The sequence below is a fragment of the Dermacentor variabilis genome, chromosome 5 (assembly GCF_050947875.1).
Source record: "Dermacentor variabilis isolate Ectoservices chromosome 5, ASM5094787v1, whole genome shotgun sequence".
Classification (NCBI taxonomy): Eukaryota; Metazoa; Arthropoda; class Arachnida; order Ixodida; family Ixodidae; genus Dermacentor; species Dermacentor variabilis.
Genome location: NC_134572.1, coordinates 164,671,181 through 164,690,831, shown reverse-complemented (window position 1 = coordinate 164,690,831; position 19,651 = coordinate 164,671,181). Strand labels below are relative to the sequence as shown.

Genomic DNA, 19,651 nt, shown 5'->3' with positions numbered 1-19,651 from the left:
GATACAATGAACATCGTCAAATTTGGTGCTGTGGTTTCCGAAAAAAACGAATTCTCCTTTTACATATATTCGGATAGGATCACCCGAGCTAAAGCTTCCTCTTAAGTTCAGAAAATAAATTTGCTCTTGGTACGGGCACACACACAAAAAAGCAGCTCAAAAGCTTCAGTTATTGGCCGAGGAAATAAGCAGGAATTCCGTGTATTTGTTGCCGATGGTTCACAAGTAAAGATAACGTAGAATACGGGACAACAAATGTGCAACCCTGTTTTCATAATCAGTGCGACTTTCTTTTTTCTGTTCAGATGTTAGGCGCACGTACATTTTAATTAAAGATGACTGAACTAAACTTCGAAAGAGCATACTGGGCCATGATATACAACTGAACTTTAGAAAAATTATTTATTGTTCAATTTACTATACGCACTGAGCAAGAACGGCAGATTGGGCGAGTTGAAGGTTTTCCATGTTGTTTTAACACAGCGCTAAGAACGTACACCGGACAGCAAAAGCGAGGATTAGACACACACGGCACTGTTGGCCTGCTCTCTGTTCTCTCTAGCCTCTCTTCTGTTATCCTGTGTATGTTTGTGCGCTGCTTTTAAACAGTATGTCTATATGCAGTTCTCTTGTAGGTGTCTTTTTTTTTTAACCCGCCCAAAAATCATAGTCTTCCTATAAGACACTAGGCCGAACAGCTGAACGTGACCCATATGTCTAACGTATGACCGATTACTTCATGTTTTTTTTTTTTTGAGCTGTTCTTGCTCAAGCCGCCCACATTTGATTTTTGCGTGTATATATCATTCCGAGCATTTACCTTCCTTCACAAGCGGCCAATTCTGAGCGGACGCTTACTATCTGCTCGGCGTCTTGTCAGTCCGAAACAATAGTTCCCAGGACGCCGTCCTTGAATGCAACCCGCCTGGCCAAGGTCGGAGCACCGGCAACGGCCGATCGAAAAGCATGGCGACGCATTAATCAAAACCGACAACAGAACCCAGTAGCGGGAGTCAGCCCGCGGTAATTCACTTAGGACCGAAAGCATTTACCTCTGCCGCAAGAGACAAGCACGTGAATGGGAGCTCATATCCCCCCGGGCTCAGTGCACGCGCAGCGATGTCACTAATCAAGGATCGCTTATTCAGGGCACGGCGGGCAGCGTGACGCCGCTAGTTTCTCTGGTGTGTCGGTAATGAAACGGTGTACGGACAACAAGCGCATCGTCTTCGCCCCGGGCTCGCCGGCAGTTGCAACATGGCCCTTTTTTGGACAGCAGTGCTATGCGCGCTCCTGCAAGTGCACGCTTCTCAGGTGAGTGTGCCGAGTTTTGCGCTTACAAGGCTGCAATTGGGGCGAGTTGGTTTTATATTGTGCAGTAAAAAGTGCGCCTTTTTCTTGATTTTTTTTTTGCGAACTGGCCCAGACAGTGTAGACCTTGAAAGGGACACGCAGCACACAGAGGGCGTATGCTATGTGCTGCAAGACAGCAGGAATAATTTCCATAAACAATCCTCTGCAATTTTTTTCTGCCGAATAATTATGACTGCAATATTTACGCGTACCTATCAAGAATTACTTTCGGGAAGCTTAGGCTCGCTTTTCTCATTTGTTGTCGTTCAGACAAAGCTCGCTAAAAGAAGTGTGTTGACTGCGCAGAGCCTGTCCTTTATCTTGTGCTTGGTTTCACGTAGGCTGAACAGATACATGCGTCAAAAAAGTATCGCAGCCACGTCTGAAAGAATAGCATTGGCTTTCTAGATCTCCCCCACAAAAAGTCCTGCTGTCCGCAAGATCATAGTTCACAAGAATTTTCTGAAGTTCTAAACGGCTAATGAAAGAGGTTATGGAAGCAAATTTGACAGCTTATTTTGATTGCATTTCCCATCGATCTTTCTAACAGAAAAGCATCTGATGTTTCCGAGACAACTATGAGTGGATGCTTTGAGCGTGCTCTGGCGAGTCTTCTATTCTACGTTTATTTAAATTTAAGAGCAAGTAGTTAAATGTTAACCGCACGCGTGCACACATTACTGTTTTCTTTTCTGTCACCCTAGAAACCACTGCACTAGTGAAGGTTGCGTGGGTTACAGGTCGCATAAGTGCCGCCGAAACAAATGTACAATTCGTGCTTTCTAGTGAATTGTTAGAAAAATATGCAGGAGTTCCTTAAAGCTAGCTCAAGTTTGTGGAATCTACGCGAAGTCTTGTTGTTGCGGTTCCACGTAGTTCAGATGGAGGAAGAAGTCGAAGAGAAGGATAAAGGCGGTGCATACCTGTGGGTTGGAAAGTTTGCGCGTTTCAAAGGACTGTGTGGCATTATTTGCAAGCACACAAAATTTCGCTGCTTCACCTCTTCTTGTCAGCGGAATAGATTCCTGCATGTTCTCTTCTGATCAGGTCAAGCAGCTTCATCGGTATGTCTGTTCCACGTTGCGCCAAAGTGGCTTTGAACTATTCAACCTTGACCTGCTCGATTACATGAAAGGAGAGATGTCGATTGACAGTCCCACGGTAAACGAAACTGAAGTAACGTGCCAAGCGACTCACTTTTGACGACGATGCTTTTCAGCCGAATTTATAGCAGTCTCACATAATCTCTATCTGCAGCCCGGCTCACTTCGTTTTTTTTTACCGTAGGTATGCCGATGTTATTTATCAAATTCCATCGGCGTAATTGGTTATTACCTTACGCCTTCTACGCAGACGCATCGCCGCTGTGCTACCAATCGCCTAGACAGTTTCACGACGGTTCATAAGGCCGATGACGTTATTTATGGGGCATTAACGATAGTTTAATCAGCACCGACATCCTAGACAAATATCAATGTCCACGATGATTAAATCGGTGGCAAAACCCGCACCACCAAACGTGAAGATTTCCGTGTTAGCGCTCCATGCAACATGGCTCATCGATGCGGTTTCTTGCATTACGTAAATCTCTCCGCATGCAAATATGTGCGCGTTCCTTGCTGCTACTCTCTGTGGCACGCCACCAACAAATGAGAAGAGCACGTGTTCGACGATTACGCGAGCATGGACGACACGTCAGGGGCGATCCAACGTACGCGGGCTAGCTCTCCCCTATAGCCAAGTTCCCAGCTGCCGTGTTGTATACGGGACATGAGGGGCCACCGTATGAAAAAAAAAACATACTCGCATAAGCGACTCCTCCAGTTTTGGAACGGTGGCCCGGTTCCCTGCTCCATAAAACCTTGACGCAGTTAGATGCATAGTTCTCTTCCGTCTGCTGGGTATTCGCATTTGTTCACTGGTCATTACTTTTTTCTGCTGCGTCTCAAATTGGCTGACATTTCTCGTGTGTCGTGCTCAAATAGATGGACGGACGCACAGATCGCGGAGCTGCAGGTAACTTCAGAAGGGGAAGGGGTGCGGCCACGTCAGCTTTGCGGCGTGGTCCTGGGCCTCTATTCAGCCAACTCGACCTCGCTGTCCATGTGGAGCTCGTCGGCCAATGCCTATGTGTTTCTCAAGTTGCCGTCAATTGACTTCGTTTGTCAAAAAACCGCAATCTCATCAAGCAGCCCAAGTTACTGTCACGGAAAGCGATCTCACTGAGAAGACATTGAAAGAGCCGAGGGCCGTCAATACAGAGAGATGTGGGTGCTTCTGTGGAATATTTGAGCCGCTAAACGTTTGCCTCCTCTCTCTGGAACAGTGATATCAATTTCTGCCAGCTGTGTTTGTCCTTTCCACTTGGTCCTCCGTGAACGAAAGCGTATGTGTAGTCGTGCTCTCTCGCCATGAAGGCGGGATCCACGCGTCTTGTACTATCAAATTGTCGGCTGGTGAGGTCATTGGTTTTCCTTGGTACCGGTATCTGCGGATGATAGACGGTATTTAGGCGGTAATATCGGTGTACCTGAGTTCGCCCTGAGAGCATGTAAGGTGCTTTCATCCCCATGTAGCTGTGCGATTTAATGCCTACCATACAAATGTAAACGAATGCGTATTTGTAACTTCAATTTTACAATATTTACGAGCAAGCAGTTCTCGCCGATTAAAACAAAAGATAGTGCGAGTCCGCTTTGATGACTTAGTGTGGCGCCCCAGTAGCGCAAGCTAGCGACCACGTTTTAGAACGTCTGTCGGCGTGAGCAAACGAGCCCTTGAAGTGACGCCAGACTTCGAAACACGAACCCAGAATCAGATCCCTAACAGGGCCTCCGAATTCCGCTACAGCCAAATGAAGATTTGCCTGGCTTTTGTGCTTTTCGCGTGGCACAAGAACATTGCCGGGCTAACTTATGGAATTGGTGAAGGGACCTTTCTGCAAATTAATCATGGCCATTCAGTTTTCAAGTTGTTTGTGTGCATAAATGCGATTCGGTCGTGCTCGGTCGGAAAGCGGAAATCATTTCACGTGCGGCAGCCGGAGCCTCCCATGTGTACAGCTGCGGCCACTGCTAGCGGGAACACGGGAGCCCGTGGCATGCTCAGCGGAGCGCGCCACGACCGGTCCCTCGTAAAGTCTTGCGACGCAACCGCAATCAGATTGATTGCAGAAAAGCCCGGTGGGTAGTCGTCCACTAAGGCGGGTTGTCTGGTGCGAGTCGCCAGTGGTGCAGCTCTGCGGAGCGCTGCCGCCGGTTCCCGTGCTCCCGTTGGCAGCGGCCTTGCCTGTACATCGCATGAAACGAGTGTAGCATCAAGAAAAATCATGAGCCATTCCACTCTGTGAAGGTGGATGACCAGCGAATCTGTTTACCACACGACGCAGAGGTGACCCATAGTTTTGAACAAAGGTACACACTCAGTTAGTCTTAATCGGTGGCCATCGTAACTACATCTGCGCGCACATTTATATACATGTGCGTGAACGACTGTATATATATATATATATATATATATATATATATATATATATATATATATATATATATATATATATATATATATAAACGAGAAGAAACGTGGGTCCCGATTTTTATTAGTCATATCATAAGAAGCCAACTAAGACTGACACCTAGGACAGGAGGAAAGAACTTTATTGGGACGGGAAGCCCGTGAGCCTCCGCCCTTTCGTGAGCCCTCTGGACGGCCCGGAGCTGGGTCTGGTGGTCGTTGCTTCGTAGGGCTTCCATCCAGTATTCTTCTTTGCTGAACACGGTGCCGCTTAACGCGGAGCATTGCCAAAGCACGTGCGATAGCGAGCAGTACGATTCGCCGCAATCCGGACATTGCGGCTCTACGTCCGGTGAATAAAGGCTCATTCTGCCTCTCGAGGGGAACGACCTTGTTTGCAGCATTCTGAATATAGATGACTGTGGTCTAGTAAGTTTAGCGTGGAGGAGCGGGAAGGTCCTCCTCGACAGCTGATAATGCGTTGTTATTTCGTTGAAGTTGAGCAGTGTGTCTCGGTGCTCCCCTCCCTCCCCACCACTTCGCTCGCCACGATCGCCGCGGTGCGTGAGTCCTCGCGCGCGTCCGTGTGCCAGCTCGTTGGCGTTGGGAAAGTCGGGGTGCACGTCGGCCCCCATGTGGGCTGGAAACCATTTGAGGATGTGATGACCCGCGGCTCCCTCACTGCCGAGGACGGCCGCCGCTTTCCGCGATATCGAGCCCGAGGCGAATGCTCTGTCCGCCGATCGCGAAACTGTGTATACGTAAGGACGTTCGGGGTCCCTCATTGCCATGGCTATTGCCACCTGTTCGGCCACCTCGGACGTTATCCCCTTGACCGATGCTGCGTTAATGATCGTACCATCCCAGCGTATCGAGAGGGCCGCGTACCGGTCGTTGCGCCCGTACTGGGCCGCGTCTACAAATGCCGCCAGTCCTGGACAGCTGGCGGTCGATTTCAGCAGTGCTCGGGCCCTCGCCTTTCGGCGCCCCTCGTTGAATTGCGGGCGGACGTTTCTCGGAAGCGGCTCTACCTTGAAAGTGCCCCTGACCACCGCGCTGAGCGCGACGCTGCGTGTGTTGCACTCTGCCTCTGCATTTATCCCTGCTTCTTCTAGGATGCGTCTGCCGGCCCTGGTGGTCGACAGCCGCACGACCTGTGCCTTGGTCTGTGCTTCGATTATTTCTGCTAGCGAATTGTGGACCCCTAGCCGATCGAGCCGCTCCGTGCTTGTACTGATCGGAAGACCTAGCACCCTCTTGATGCTCTTGCGCATCAGTGTGTCTATCTTAGCCGCGTCTCTCTTGGTCCATTTTAGCGCCGAGGCTACGTAATTTACGTGACTCATGAGGAAGGCGTGGTAAAGTCTGATGACATTGCTCTTGCTGAGCCCTCCCCTGCGGTTGGTCACCCTGAGGATCAGCCGGAGCATGTTCTCCGTTTTGGACGTGAGTCTCATGACCGTTTGCGTGTTACCGCCTTTAGCCTCAAATAGCAGCCCCAGGATTCTTATAGTGTCCACTCTGGGGATCGGCTGGCCATCACTCGTGTGTAATTTCATTGGTATTTGATCCATCGGCGTCAAATTCCTAATGCCTTGTTTCGAGGGCCTGTAGAGAAACAGTTCTGATTTGCTGGGTGACAGACGGAGTCCCGTTTCCTTCAGGTACTCTTCCGTTGTGTCCAACGCCTCTTGAAGAGCCCGCTCGACTTCTGCGTCGGACCCTCCCGGGCACCACACCATAATATCGTCTGCGTACAGGGCGTGATTGACGTTGGTCACTCTCGTCAGCCTGTCCGAGAGCCCTTTCAATGCTAGATTGAATAATAGCGGGGAGAGCACCGCCCCATAGGAAGGAGCCTATGTAAGAGTGGAATTTCCGGCCGAGCCCCATCACTGAGATCGTTTCCATTAGAAATCTGTGTTTCACCGTGTCGAACGCTTTCGTTAGGTCCAGGGCCAGTATGCCCCTGGTGTCTCTGGTTATGCCGTCGATTATGTGCTTTTTGAGTTGTAACATTACGTCCTGTGTGGAGAGGCCCGGTCTGAAGCCCACCATGTTATGTGGGAAGAGGCCCTCTCTCTCTATGTACCGCGAAACTCGATTATGTATGGCATGTTCCGCCGTCTTGCCTACGCACGAGGTCAGCGATATTGGCCGCATGTTCTCCGCCGCAAGGGGTTTACCGGCTTTCGGTATTAGTATGACCGAGGCCTCTTTCCAGACCTCTGGTACTTGTCCCGTTTCCCACGCTCTGTTGATTTCTTCGGTGAGCTTCTCGACCGACTTTCCGTCTAGGTTTCTTAACAGTTTATTCGAGACCCCGTCAGGGCCCGTCGCGGAGCGTCCGTTGAGGCCTTGTAAGGCATCCCAAATTTCCGATTCCGTGAAGGGCGCGTCTAGTTCTTCGACCTCTGTGCCGGCGCATTGTGGATAGTCGCTATCGCCTGACGGGCCCAGTGGCAGATACGTCTGCGCCAGCTCCTTTAGGAACTCGCTCTCCGTTTTGCCCTGCTCCTTTTATTTGTGTAAAATCCTATCAATTGCCAATCTCTAATTGCCTTTGGATTGCTTGTAGTCTGACAGTTTCTTAAGTAGGTTGCATTTGCGTCCGGTTCTCATTTGTCCGTCTACCGACGCGCACACCTCGTTCCACTGTTGCTTGGAAAGCTCGATCGAGTGCGCTTCGATTTCCCGGTTTAGTGCCGCTACTTTCTTTCGCAGTCTGCGATTTAGTCTTTGCGTTTTCCACCTGGCCGTGATGGAATTTTTTGCCTCTAATAGGTGTGCCAATCTCGCGTCCATCCTTTCCACGTTTAGTTCAGTTTGGACAACCCTCGTCGCGGTGCAAACGTCCTCTTTGAGCCTTCTAAAAAGGCTGTCTAGGTCCGCATATTCGCTTTTGTCTTCCTTCCTTATTTTGCGGAAGGCGTCCCAGTCGGTGACCTTAAATTCTCTCGGTGGTGTTGCCTTGACGGGGATCGTCATCGCCAGTATGCAGTGGTCGCTGCCGAGGTTCTCGTGCAGGTTGCGCCACTTGGCCCCTCGCACGTTCTTGACGAAGGTCAGGTCGGGCGTCGTGTCCCGCGCCACCGACGTGCCTAGTCGAGTCGGATAGCGGGGGTTGGTCACCAGCTCTAGCGAGCACATAGTGACTGCCTCCAATAGCCGTTCTCCCTTAGGCATTGGCCTTGCATAACCCCAGGCTCCGTGGGGCGCGTTAAAATCTCCTGCCACTATTAGCGGGGCCCCCCTGGCCATTGAGGCCGCCTTCGTTATTATCGACGTGAACGATTGTCTGCGGTCAGACGGCGGGCTGTACACGTTCACTACGAATACGCTGTTTTTCAGCCAACTGTTCGGTATGATTTCGATCGCGGTTACCTCCGCTTTCGCGTTGCCTAATTTGAAATCTCGTTCCTGGAAAGAGCATTTGTTCGCGACGAGCGTTGCCACTCCGCGCTTACACTGTTCGAATTTCGACGAGGCGATCCGGTAGCCGGGCAAGGTCGCCTCGCTACCCAAAGTTTCTTGTAAGATTATGACGTGCGGTTTGTCCGCCTGTGAGGCAACGAACTGTAGCAGCGGAGCCTTGCGCTTTTTGATACTAGCGCAATTCCACTGCCACACGACCAGCTCTCTAGTTGGGTTGTTCGCCATGATTGATACCTTGGATTTGTTGAGCACCTGCAGGCGCCATGTGTGCTTCGATGCGCGTCACGCTTGCCGCGAGCGCTACTATGCTTTCCGCTAGTTGCTGGACCATTAGCTGCAAAGAGCTAACCGACTGCTTAATTCCCAATAGGATGCTGCTGGACTCGTGTTCCGCCAGGTTTCCCTCCTCCGTCAGGGGAGGGGCCCTGCGTTTGACCGAGCGAACCGACTGCTCCCCTTGCGGGGTAGGTGTACTTTGCGCCACCTGCTGCTGCTGTTGTTCGGCTAGCTGAGAAGTGGAACCTTGTTTCCGAAACGATTCGAAATCCGCCCTCATTTTCTTAATCTCCTCTTTGAGGCGCGCGTTTTCTTCCGCTAGCTGAGCTATTCTAGGGTCTTCCTTGGTATGCTTTGGCAATGCTACCTGCGTTACCTTTGATTGTGATTTCGGTTGCGCCTTTGGCCTGACCCGGTCCTACCCAGGTCGGCCCCTCTTGAATGCGCACTTGGGAGCGGGAGCGCCGCCTGGAGAGCGAACGGCCTCTCGATCGGCTGCGCTGTCGTAGTGTCGGCGTTGTCGAACGTCCCCGTCTGGGGGCGCTTGCCACGCTGGAATCGCGTGATCTACCTTCCACCTGTTGCGGCTGGCTTTGCAGCCGCGATTTCTTGGCATTTCTGCGTCGGCGCCTCCTGCGCCGCACGACGGAAGGGATTTGGTATCGTTGCTTGCACTTGTTGTCCGCCGTCCGGTGTTGGCCCCCGCAGAGGGCGCACTTGGGCGAGCACTGGTGGTCTTCAGCCGGGTCGTTGACTCTGCAGCCGCGGCACCTCTTCTTGTAAGGATTTGGACACATGTCGACTCTGTGGCCCAAGTCACCACACCCGTAGCACACGTCGTTTTGCTGCTTGTATAGCGTGCAGCGTATTAGGCTTACGCCACACATGATATAGTTCGGCACTTTCATGTCGTCGAAGAGCACTACCACCGTCGAGGTGTTTTTGATCCGCTTGGCTTCCAAGGCCTTGGGATTTCTTTGGTTCACGATCATGGCCTGAAGCTGGGCCTCGTTGATTTTGGGGTCCACTCCTCTGATGACCCCCTTGCACGCGTTGTCCGGCGCCGCAATGTATGCGGCCACATTGTATGCGCCTTCTCTTAGGTGAAGCTTGTGAATTCCGGCGTATGCGTTGGCGTTCTTCTCAGTCGGCGTGGACACGACGAGAATGTTCTGGGTTGCGTTCGGACAAACGATGTCTTCCTCGGTCTCGTTCGGCGGGAGTGAGGCCGCCATTGCTAGCACTTGCGCCAGGCGAATCTGACTCACTTTGTTCACGTCGAGGCCGTCTCTCGGCCTCACTATGATGCGAATGTGGTCCCTCGGTAGCCGGGGGAGCCTCGATGCGGCGACGAGGCGCTTGATCGCGCTCTGCGGGCCAGCCGTGCGGCGGGCGCCCTTCGTCTCTGCTCGTCCCTCGTTGCCTCGGTCCGGAACGGTCGGTCCCGGTTTGGCCTTCTTGTTTCTGCCCATAGCCGTCGTCCAGCCTGGGCGATTCGCTTCTTCTTGGGACATGTCCTCTCCCTCGACGACGGTCTCCATAGCGGCCATCCTGCCGCGCACACGTACGAGCGAGGCCTGGGCCTGCTCGCTCCTGGCCCCGGCGATAGGCCTAGTCGGGTAGGGCTAGCTGAGCCGCAGCGTGGTCTGAACTAAAAAGTCTCGGAAATTGAAAAGAGTTCACTGACCGGAAGAAAAATCGGACATCGGCGTGTTCCTTAGAAGAAAGTGCGTCGAATAGTGCACCTAGGACAACATAGGGGAAATTACTTGTGCTTAATAAATAAAATAAAGAAACCATACATTAACGGAAATCAAAGTGGGTGAAAAAACAACCTGCCGCAGGTTGGGAATGATCCCACAGTGGAAGGGGAAACGGCACCGCGGTAGCTCAATTGGTAGACCATCGCATGCGAAATGCGAAGGTTGCGGGATCATTCCTCACCTGCGGCAAGTTGTTTTTTCATCTACTTTCAGTTCCATTACTTTATCGTTTATTTATTTCATTTATTAAGCACAAGTAATTTTCCCTATGTTGTCTTGGTGTAGGTGTTTGTTGGCTTCTTATGCTATATATATATATATATATATATATATATATATATATATATATATATATATATATATATATATATATATATATATATATATATATATATATATGTATATATATATACGCGATGAAATCAGAGAACACAAGGTTCGGCGACAACAGACAGCCGAGTAGAAGCATCGATAACTCTCTAGAAACTTCGGATACATGCAGGCGCGTCCCGCGCTGTGCGCTTACATTTCAGGCGGCGAAACGTGGTCGCCCGATAACGATAAGTACACGTGTCAAAATATATATATATAGACTGCGTTGCGAGAGGAATTTGTTTATTTATTTATTGCAATAGCCTCATGGCCAGAGGGCATTACAGAGGGGAGTGGGCACATTTGATAAAGTGAAGAAAGAAAGAGCAGTAAATCTGTATAAAACTAGAAATCAAATGAAAGCGTTACCTCAATACATTAAAAGAAATTACCAATATATAGAGCACAGTACAAGGTGAAAGAAACACCGCTGAGCGTACAAAGCATAAAGCTACCTTATCAACAGACAGAAAACAAAAGAACTGATGCTCTCTACAGTAATAGATGCCTACAAAACAAACTTTGGCGGCATCAAAAAAGGGGAAAATATGGGCTAAGCAAGAATAAAAAGGATGTGAATGCTACAATTTCTTATGTTTACCGCAACAGCAGGTTAGTTAAAGCAGCTTTCAACTTAGAATTATCAGTTGTTTTTACGACAGATCGAGAAAGGGGATTCAAACTTGCTGACGTACTGAGGATGACTGAATTGAAGAAATGGTTAATGAGGCATGAAGGAACACCAACCTTATGACGGTGGTCGACGCGAGCTGAAATGTAACGGATGTTTCTCGATTTATTCTCAAGAATGGGGCTGTCATAATATATCTTATGCAACTAGTAAAAGCGGAATATTTTCCTACGTTGTGATAGCAATGGTAACGATATGCTTGCTTTCATAGTACTGATGCTGAAATTACGGTGATAATTAGGAAGAATACAGCGAGCCGCTCGGTTCTGGGCAGGTTCAAGCTAACAGATGAGCGTCTTTTCACTAGAGTCCCAGACAGATGCAGCATATTGAAGTTTAGCACGAACTAACCATTTACAAAGAAATAGTTTTGCGGAACTAAAGAAAGATAAAAACTGTGGCGTATGTAGCCCAGCGTGCGATTAGTGTTGTTGGTTATATGGTCTACATGCATCTTCCAAGAAATATTCATCTACAAAGATGAGAAATTGCGTCTTTTGCAACTGCAAATTGTAGTGGGGTATGAATCATTCTTTGATGATAGTTTTTGTTGACGCAGAACAAAAATACATGGAAACCCAGCCATAAACAGAGAGAGAAAACAAGGAAAGACAGGTAGGTCAACCAGAAGAGCATACGGTTTGCTACCCTACAGTGGAGGTGGCGGAAAGGGAAAATGTAAGAGGAAAACAGGGAGAGAGTAAGCACTGAGTGCGTGTGGGAGGGACACTATACACAGAGACACTATAAACTGTCTCTTAAGCCGGTGCACTTCAAGTATTGCACTAGTGCACGAATCGCTTTTCGGACCATTGACGGGTGTGGCCATGGTCCGAGTATCTTTGACTTGGTGAACGGGCTCGAGTCCAGTCGGTGTAAAGTTGCCCGCAGAGAGAGGCGTTAGACATCGAAGGGAGGGCAGGTACACAATAGGTGATCGATAGTTTCCTCGCACCCACAGGAGTTGCACATCGGGCTCTCGGCCATTCCCAAACGATAGGAGTTCGCGTTCGTGAACGTCACTCCCAGCCACAAGCGGCACAACAAGGTTCTTTCGCCGCGGGAAGGGCGAGATGGCAGTCCTAGCCGTAGCGTGGGGTCCAATTTATGTAAATGGCAATTGAAGGCACTTGAACTTCAGAGATCTTGGGACTTCTTGCGTGCAAGTAGGCGAAGTTTTTTGGCAGCGTCCGACCGCGCCAAAGTTGTTGGACGCGTCTGCGTATCTTCGAGGGCAGACCGAGCAGCCTTGTCGGCTAGGTTGTTGCCGGCGATGCCACAGTGAACAGGAATCCGTTGAAATATAATGTAGTGCCCTCTTTTCAGAGCATGGTGTTGCACTTCCCTGATGTCAGATATCATCTGCTCGTAAGTTCTGTGATGTAATGCAGACTTCATACTGTGAAGAACTGTCTTAGAATCACAAAATACGACCCACTTCTAAGGTCGGTCGACCCACTTCTAAGGTAAGGTCGAACCATCGGTATATACATGAATGTGGTCATGATGCGTCTGGTGCGGTAATAGAATCGTAAGTTGCTTCAGAGACGGCGATGATGATCGGACTTTTTTTTAATTCCAGGAATAGCAAAATTCATTTGATGCTGTCGCAGGCACCACAGGGGAGATGAAGGCTTCGCCGCCGGTGTAAAAGATATCGGTATGCACTCTTGATGAGCGCTAATCATTCGTGAAAAGTCGCTTAATGTCTCTCGGCTGGTAGGGAGGCCAAATGTTGGTCGGGGATCCTTCACAGAAGGCGAATATGCGCTCTGAGAGAGTCGACAGCTACATGTGTCTGGATTATATGGTCTCCCGCCATGGCAATTGTTGCTGCTGTTGAGGTGCACCGAGGCGACTCTAAACACATGCGTAGGGCTTGACCTTGCACGCTCTCCAAAGCGCGAAAGTTCGTCTTGCATGCATTTCACAAGACTCGTAGACTGTAACGTAGGAGACCGAGAAACAATACCCTATACAGCTGCATCATAGAATAGACTGGTGTACCCCAGTTTTTCCCGCAGAGAAATTTGAAGACCTGAGCAATGGCAACTAACTTCTTCAGATAGACGCAGTGAGGGCTCCCCGAGAGGCTGCGGTCAATGAGGACGCCCAGAAAGCGATGCGTCTTAACATAGTATACAGCTTGACCATTGATTAAAACAGGATACAATGACATTTATTTGTGCGGGAAACCAACCAATGCGCACTTTTCAGTAGACACACTGAGGCCTTGTTCTCGGGCATAAGACGCCGTCATCGTTGCCGCCCGCTGAAGCCTGGTTCGTACCAGAGGGCGAGTCACCGCAGAGGCCCAGATGCAAATGTAGGCGTATATTGAGATATGAACTGTCGGCGGTAAGTACTCCGCTAGTTCTACCAGGACGAGGTTGAACATAGTAGGGCTCAACACTCCATCCTGCGGCACACTACGGCAGATGTAATGGTCTGAAGTTGGGCCGTCTTCTGTCTGTAAGAAAAAGCACCTCTCAGTCAAATAGTCCCGAATTCATTGATACATCCGGCCACCAACTCCAATAACCTCAAGTGAGTTCAGTATGGCCTCATGGGCGATGTTGACCTATGCTTCTTTCATATCTAGAAAAAGTGCCACTGATACAAGCTAGTTTATTAAAATTCCAATACAACTTGACTTCTCAGTGCAATACAAAAGGAAACATTTCACGGCAGAACACCATAGTAGTTACAGAAAATTTCACGACAGTATTCGCAGCGTTTAGGCACTGCTATGTTAAATTGCACGAGGGCTTCTCACTTTGTACATTATAATATACACTAGTGATATAACGTACGGCTATTTTGTAGTACGTCTACATTACTAATGTTAGACAGTTTACTATTTCCCGAGACCAAGAGACGATAGTTGATCTGAGATAAGAACGCTGTCTGATAGCTCGTTAATTTTACTGATATAAGACGGTATGCGCTCAACTTTGCTTGTATGCCAACGCACTTGGCTAAAAAAGCCATAACGATTTTAGTACTGCAATTTTGGAACTTTATCATGGGTTCGAGTATAAAAATGAGCCCTGACACACATCGCAGAGCGCAGCATCTTTTTTTTAACTTAACAAACAGCTCGGTGCGATTGAGACAGTGAGCATGAAACTAAGATGATGGAAAAGGTAATGAGAGGCTTTTGCCATGGACATACAAAATACTCTTCTGTTTGCAACTGATATTTGTTATATAATTAACATGCGAAGTAAACAACAAGGGCTCTAGAGTTCTTTGAGCGACCGCTGAGGTGACATCTTCACTGCTAGAAACCTGCTTTCGTATATCTGCAGACTAGCAACGAAATTCAACGAAATTTCAGGTTAGTTTTCTGGAGAAGCAGAGCGATTCCGCAAGTGCCATGTAATTCGAAACATTCCAGCAGTGTTATGCGGTTTATGTCGACAAATGTTTTGAATAATGTAGAAGTACATCAATACAGATTTCGTTGTTTTTCAAGGCCTCTAGAAATATTATTGAGATGAACATTCTTTGCTGACTTCAGTCGTTTTGAAGCTACCTATTGTTCTACCTATCCGGGCCACTCACGCCTACCGAGTGGTACTAGTTGTCTACCAGCTTAGGCCACTATTGGTATGGGGTCATGGTCGTTGTGCTCATGCTGTAGTTTCATCGTCTTCATTCCATTGTCTAGATTTGACTGTCGTCATGCCGTCGATGTCACGCCTACTCAGGGCCCAAATTGTCTAATACCTTGGGGCACATGTTCTAGCTCGCGGTGTGATCCCGTCACGGTCGTTGCATCGTCGTCATTCCTCTTTCGCCATCTGACTCGTCATGCCGTCATCGTCTCACTGTCGTCGTCATACAGTCGTGTCATGCATTCGCTGCCAGACCGCCGTTTCATCGTTGCCGCTTCAGCATCCTCATCAGCGATTCGTCATATCATCTTCGTGACGCCATCTTCTTCGTGAAACCTTCGCGAAACAGTATTCGTTACGTCATTTTCGTGATAGCTCGTTGTCATGCCATTTTCCTCCTACCGTGGACGTGCAATCGTGTTCATTGTGTCATCGTCATACAGTCGCTGTTATGCGCTCGTAGTCATACCGTTATTGCGATGACTTCGTAGTCGCTCTATTGTCACATAAATTTGACATTCAACTCTCGTCAAGCCGTTGTCGGCCCGCCACTGTCATTTTCATGCCGTCGTCGTCATACCGCCTTCGTCGTTCGATCGACTTCAGCCCTTTTTCGTCGTGCTATCGTAATCAATCTGTTTTCATTAAATTTGCGATTATGCAGCCTTTGTAATGTCATCGTCGTCACTGCGTCGATGTCAGAGGGTCGCTATTATGGATTCGTTGTCGTACTGTCGTCGTCATGCCATAGGGGTAGTGAAATCGCCATCATCCAGATTCATCGCCCATCTTCATCATACAGGCTTCGCAATACAGTCTTCCTTACGTCATTGCCCTAATGCACTCGTCGACGTCTCACTGTCTTCATACCGTCGTCATATCATCGTCATACAGTTGTCTTTATGAATTCGTCGTAATACTGTCATCGTGATGTCATCGCGGTCGGTCCACCGTTGAAATTATTATTTCGACGGCCTATTTTCGTCATGCCATCGTCGTCACGTTATAGTTGTTACACAGTCATCATTGCTCCAGTAGATGAAGGGAAAAATCATATGCGTAGCCCTGACCAAATAGGATACAAACACGCAGTGGTGTCATACGTCCACAAACTTTCCCGCATCTTGAAGAAAGCCGCTAGAATGTTTGGTGTGCCAGCTGTTTTCTCGGTGCCACGCAAGTTGGCTGGACTGTGTCCGTGCATAAGCAGCATTGATAAAGAGTCAGGATGCCAGGGAAAGCACAGTAGACCGTACGTGAAATCTTCGAAGGGCGTTATGCGGAAGATATCGCTGAAATGTGGGAAATCCTACGTGAGACAAATGAGGAGATCTCATACCGTTTTTTGTTTGTTGAGTTATTGTGCTAGTTCAAATTTATATATACGATGGCCTTCAACAAATATTATACGTCATTACCGGGGAGAATGGTGTATGATAAAGCAATCAGCTGACTATATTGCGCATCTGTAGACTGCCCTTACGATAATTTTTACTAGATTGGTCGTGCAGCAAGCAGTGTTTTAAATTTTCAATTGATAATTTATTTATAAGTGTTCAATTTATAGAAAATTCTGTAGCTTGTTCGTCTAGCTTCGTGTATGCATGTGTATATGTATGTATGTATGTATGTATGTATGTATGTATGTATGTATGTATGTATGTATGTATGTATGTATGTTTATTGTGAAATTTAAGATCGTCTGAGGATGAAGTAAGCTTACTGAACACTCCTGCTTCTTTTTTTTTATAATTCGTAAGGATTCACTGCGAAACTATGGCTCCCGACTATTGTTGCTGGTTCGTGAATTTTTTTCCCGGACAATACTCAAAATAAGCGGATTTGAACACAGAAATGAAGGCCTCATACGCGCTGTTTGCCCATTAAAAATGAAAGCCGTTTCCTAGTTTCTTTTTGAAGGCACGTGTAAAAGGTATCTAAAGTTGCGGACGTGATATTCTGCACCGTTCTTGCAACAATGATTTGAGGGTGCGTCAGTTTATCTTCACCTTTCACAGAATGTAGCTGAACTGGTAAAATTGTCGCTGAAATCACAGTAAAAGACACTGGCTATTATGTTATGAGATAAAACATATTTATTACAAATATAATAGCAATTAAAAATCCAGATCAGCGGCTCTGCATGATTCATAACGCGCCTTTGTTCCTCTGTGTTTAGATTACCGACCAACTTCTTCGTTGCTGGTCCAGGCTCCTTCGGCACCGCGTAGGAGTACTGCTGCGGCGGGTCGTCGTCATTGTCGCTAGACGACGCGGACGGGTCGTACGCATAATTATGCCTGTATCATGTGTGGTCGTTCAGCAGGCCGCTCATTAAAGGCCTAATCTCCGCTCATGCCATCATTTCTCATTAGAACATACCATTGTGCGTGAGGAAACGCAGGGAAAACATAACAGCGCACAAGCCGGTCAGTTCGCCCAGTCGCTACTAAAGGTATATATATATGTAACATCAGATCCGCTGGTTTGCAGTCGAAAGCGCGTTGTGTGTTACCCAGTGGCTGCTCCCAGAGCGTAAAAAATAAGGGCACGTGCTCAAACATAACCCAAATAATGACTTTATACAAGAGCATGAGCATACAAGAGTATGTTATGTTCCTTTTTTCTTCCTTTCTTTTCTTTTTCTTTTAATGTATTTTCCTTCCTTTTATCACTGTACGGAAACCCTCCTAAAAAAAAATTATATATCCTCAATTATGTGTGGCCACACATGTGCAGGTCATAAATACCAGGTTCTCTCTAGCCGAGTGCCATCCATGCGGTATAACCGAGGTCAGATTGGTCCACCTTGACTGATCAAATAGGGCACCACTGTAGGTTAAATGAGGCGTACAACTCCTGCGGGACCCGCCGTGGTTGCTCAGTGGTCATGGTGTTAGACTGCTGAGCACGAGGTCGCGGGATCGGACCCCGGCCACGGCGGCCGCATTTCGATGGGAGCGAAATGCGAAAACACCCGTGTACTTAGAATTAGGTGCACGTTAAAGAACCCCAGGTGGTCGAAATTTTCGGAGTCCTCCACTACGGCGTGCATAATCAGAAAGTGGTTTTGTCACGCAAAACACCATAATTCAATTTTTAATTTAACTCCTGCGGGGACGGTAGAGTATCCGTCTCCAGTGCAAGAGGACCGTGATACAAATCCCGGTGCCGCGCAATTCTCCACCGGGAAATACAAAAAAAAAACCGTGTGTTGAGAAAATTGCACAAACAGGCCTGGAGTGCGGCCTGATCCCGGTGACCAGAACCGGTAACGCACTCTCTCACCAGAGCAGGATTGGCCACCCTGGTGCAGTACTTGGCCACAACCTCCTATATGAATACAACAATCAAACCCCGGCCCTCAGTCACCAGCAGCCGCGAAGCAACTGACCACGGCGGCGGTCAGATCTGTAACGCTGCAGAGGGTGCTAAGAATACCTGGCTCCGGACAGGCCGCCATTGGAATCTGAACCTGGCAACGTTTAACGTTAGAACGCTATCTAGTGAGGCGAGTCTAGCAGTGTTATTGGAGGAATTAGAGGGTAGTAAATGGGATATAATAGGGCTCAGTGAGGTTAGGAGGACAAAAGAAGCATATACAGTGCTAAAAAGCGGGCATGTACTGTGTTACAGGGGCTTAGCGGAGAGACGAGAACTAGGAGTCGGATTCCTGATTAATAAGGAAATAGCTGGGAACATACAGGAATTCTATAGCATTAACGAGAGGGTGGCAGGTCTTGTTGTGAAACTTAATAAGAGGTACAAATTGAAGGTGGTACAAGTCTATGCCCCTACATGCAGTCATGATGACCAGGAAGTCGAAAGCTTTTATGAAGACGTGGAATCGGCGATGGGTAAAGTCAAAACAAAATACACTATACTGATGGGCGACTTCAATGCCAGGGTAGGCAAGAAGCAGGCTGGAGACAAGTCAGTGGGGGAATATGGCATAGGCTCTAGGAATAGCAGAGGAGAATTATTAGTAGAGTTTGCAGAACAGAATAATATGCGGATAATGAACACCTTTTTCCGCAAGCGGGTTAGTCGAAAGTGGACGTGGAGGAGCCCGAATGGTGAGACTAGAAATGAAATCGACTTCATTCTCTGCGCGAACCCTGGCATCATACAAGATGTAGACGTACTCGGCAAGGTACGCTGCAGTGACCATAGGATGGTAAGAACTCGAATTAGCCTAGACTTGAGGAGGGAACGGAAGAAACTGGTACACAAGAAGCCAATCAATGAGTTAGCGGTAGGAGGGAAACTAGAGGAATTCCGGATCAAGCTACAGAACAGGTATTCGGCTTTAACTCAGGAAGAGGACCTTAGTGTTGAAGCAATGAACGACTATCTCATGGGAACCATTAAGGAGTGCGCAATAGAAGTCGGTGGTAACTCCGTTAGACAGGAAACCAGTAAGCTATCGCAGGAGACGAAAGATCTGATCAAGAAACGCCAATGTATGAAAGCCTCTAACCCTACAGCTAGAATAGAACTGGCAGAACTTTCTAAGTTAATCAACAAGCGTAAGACAGCGGACATCAGGAACTATAATATGGATAGAATTGAACAGGCTCTCAGGAACGGAGGAAGCCTAAAAACAGTGAAGAAGAAACTAGGAATAG

At 48.2% G+C, this 19,651-nt stretch overlaps 1 protein-coding gene across 1 annotated transcript in view; it reads left to right on the top strand.

Annotated features, from left to right (window-relative positions):
* Window positions 1-1,256: 1,256 nt before the first annotated feature.
* Window positions 1,257-19,651, top strand: part of LOC142582021 (uncharacterized) — an 81,391-nt gene continuing 62,996 nt past the window's right edge. Inside the window, exon 1 of the mRNA XM_075691444.1 lies at window positions 1,257-1,314. Coding sequence (XP_075547559.1) covers window positions 1,258-1,314 — 57 coding nt within the window. The 5' untranslated portion in view covers window position 1,257. The remainder of the gene's footprint in view (window positions 1,315-19,651) is intronic.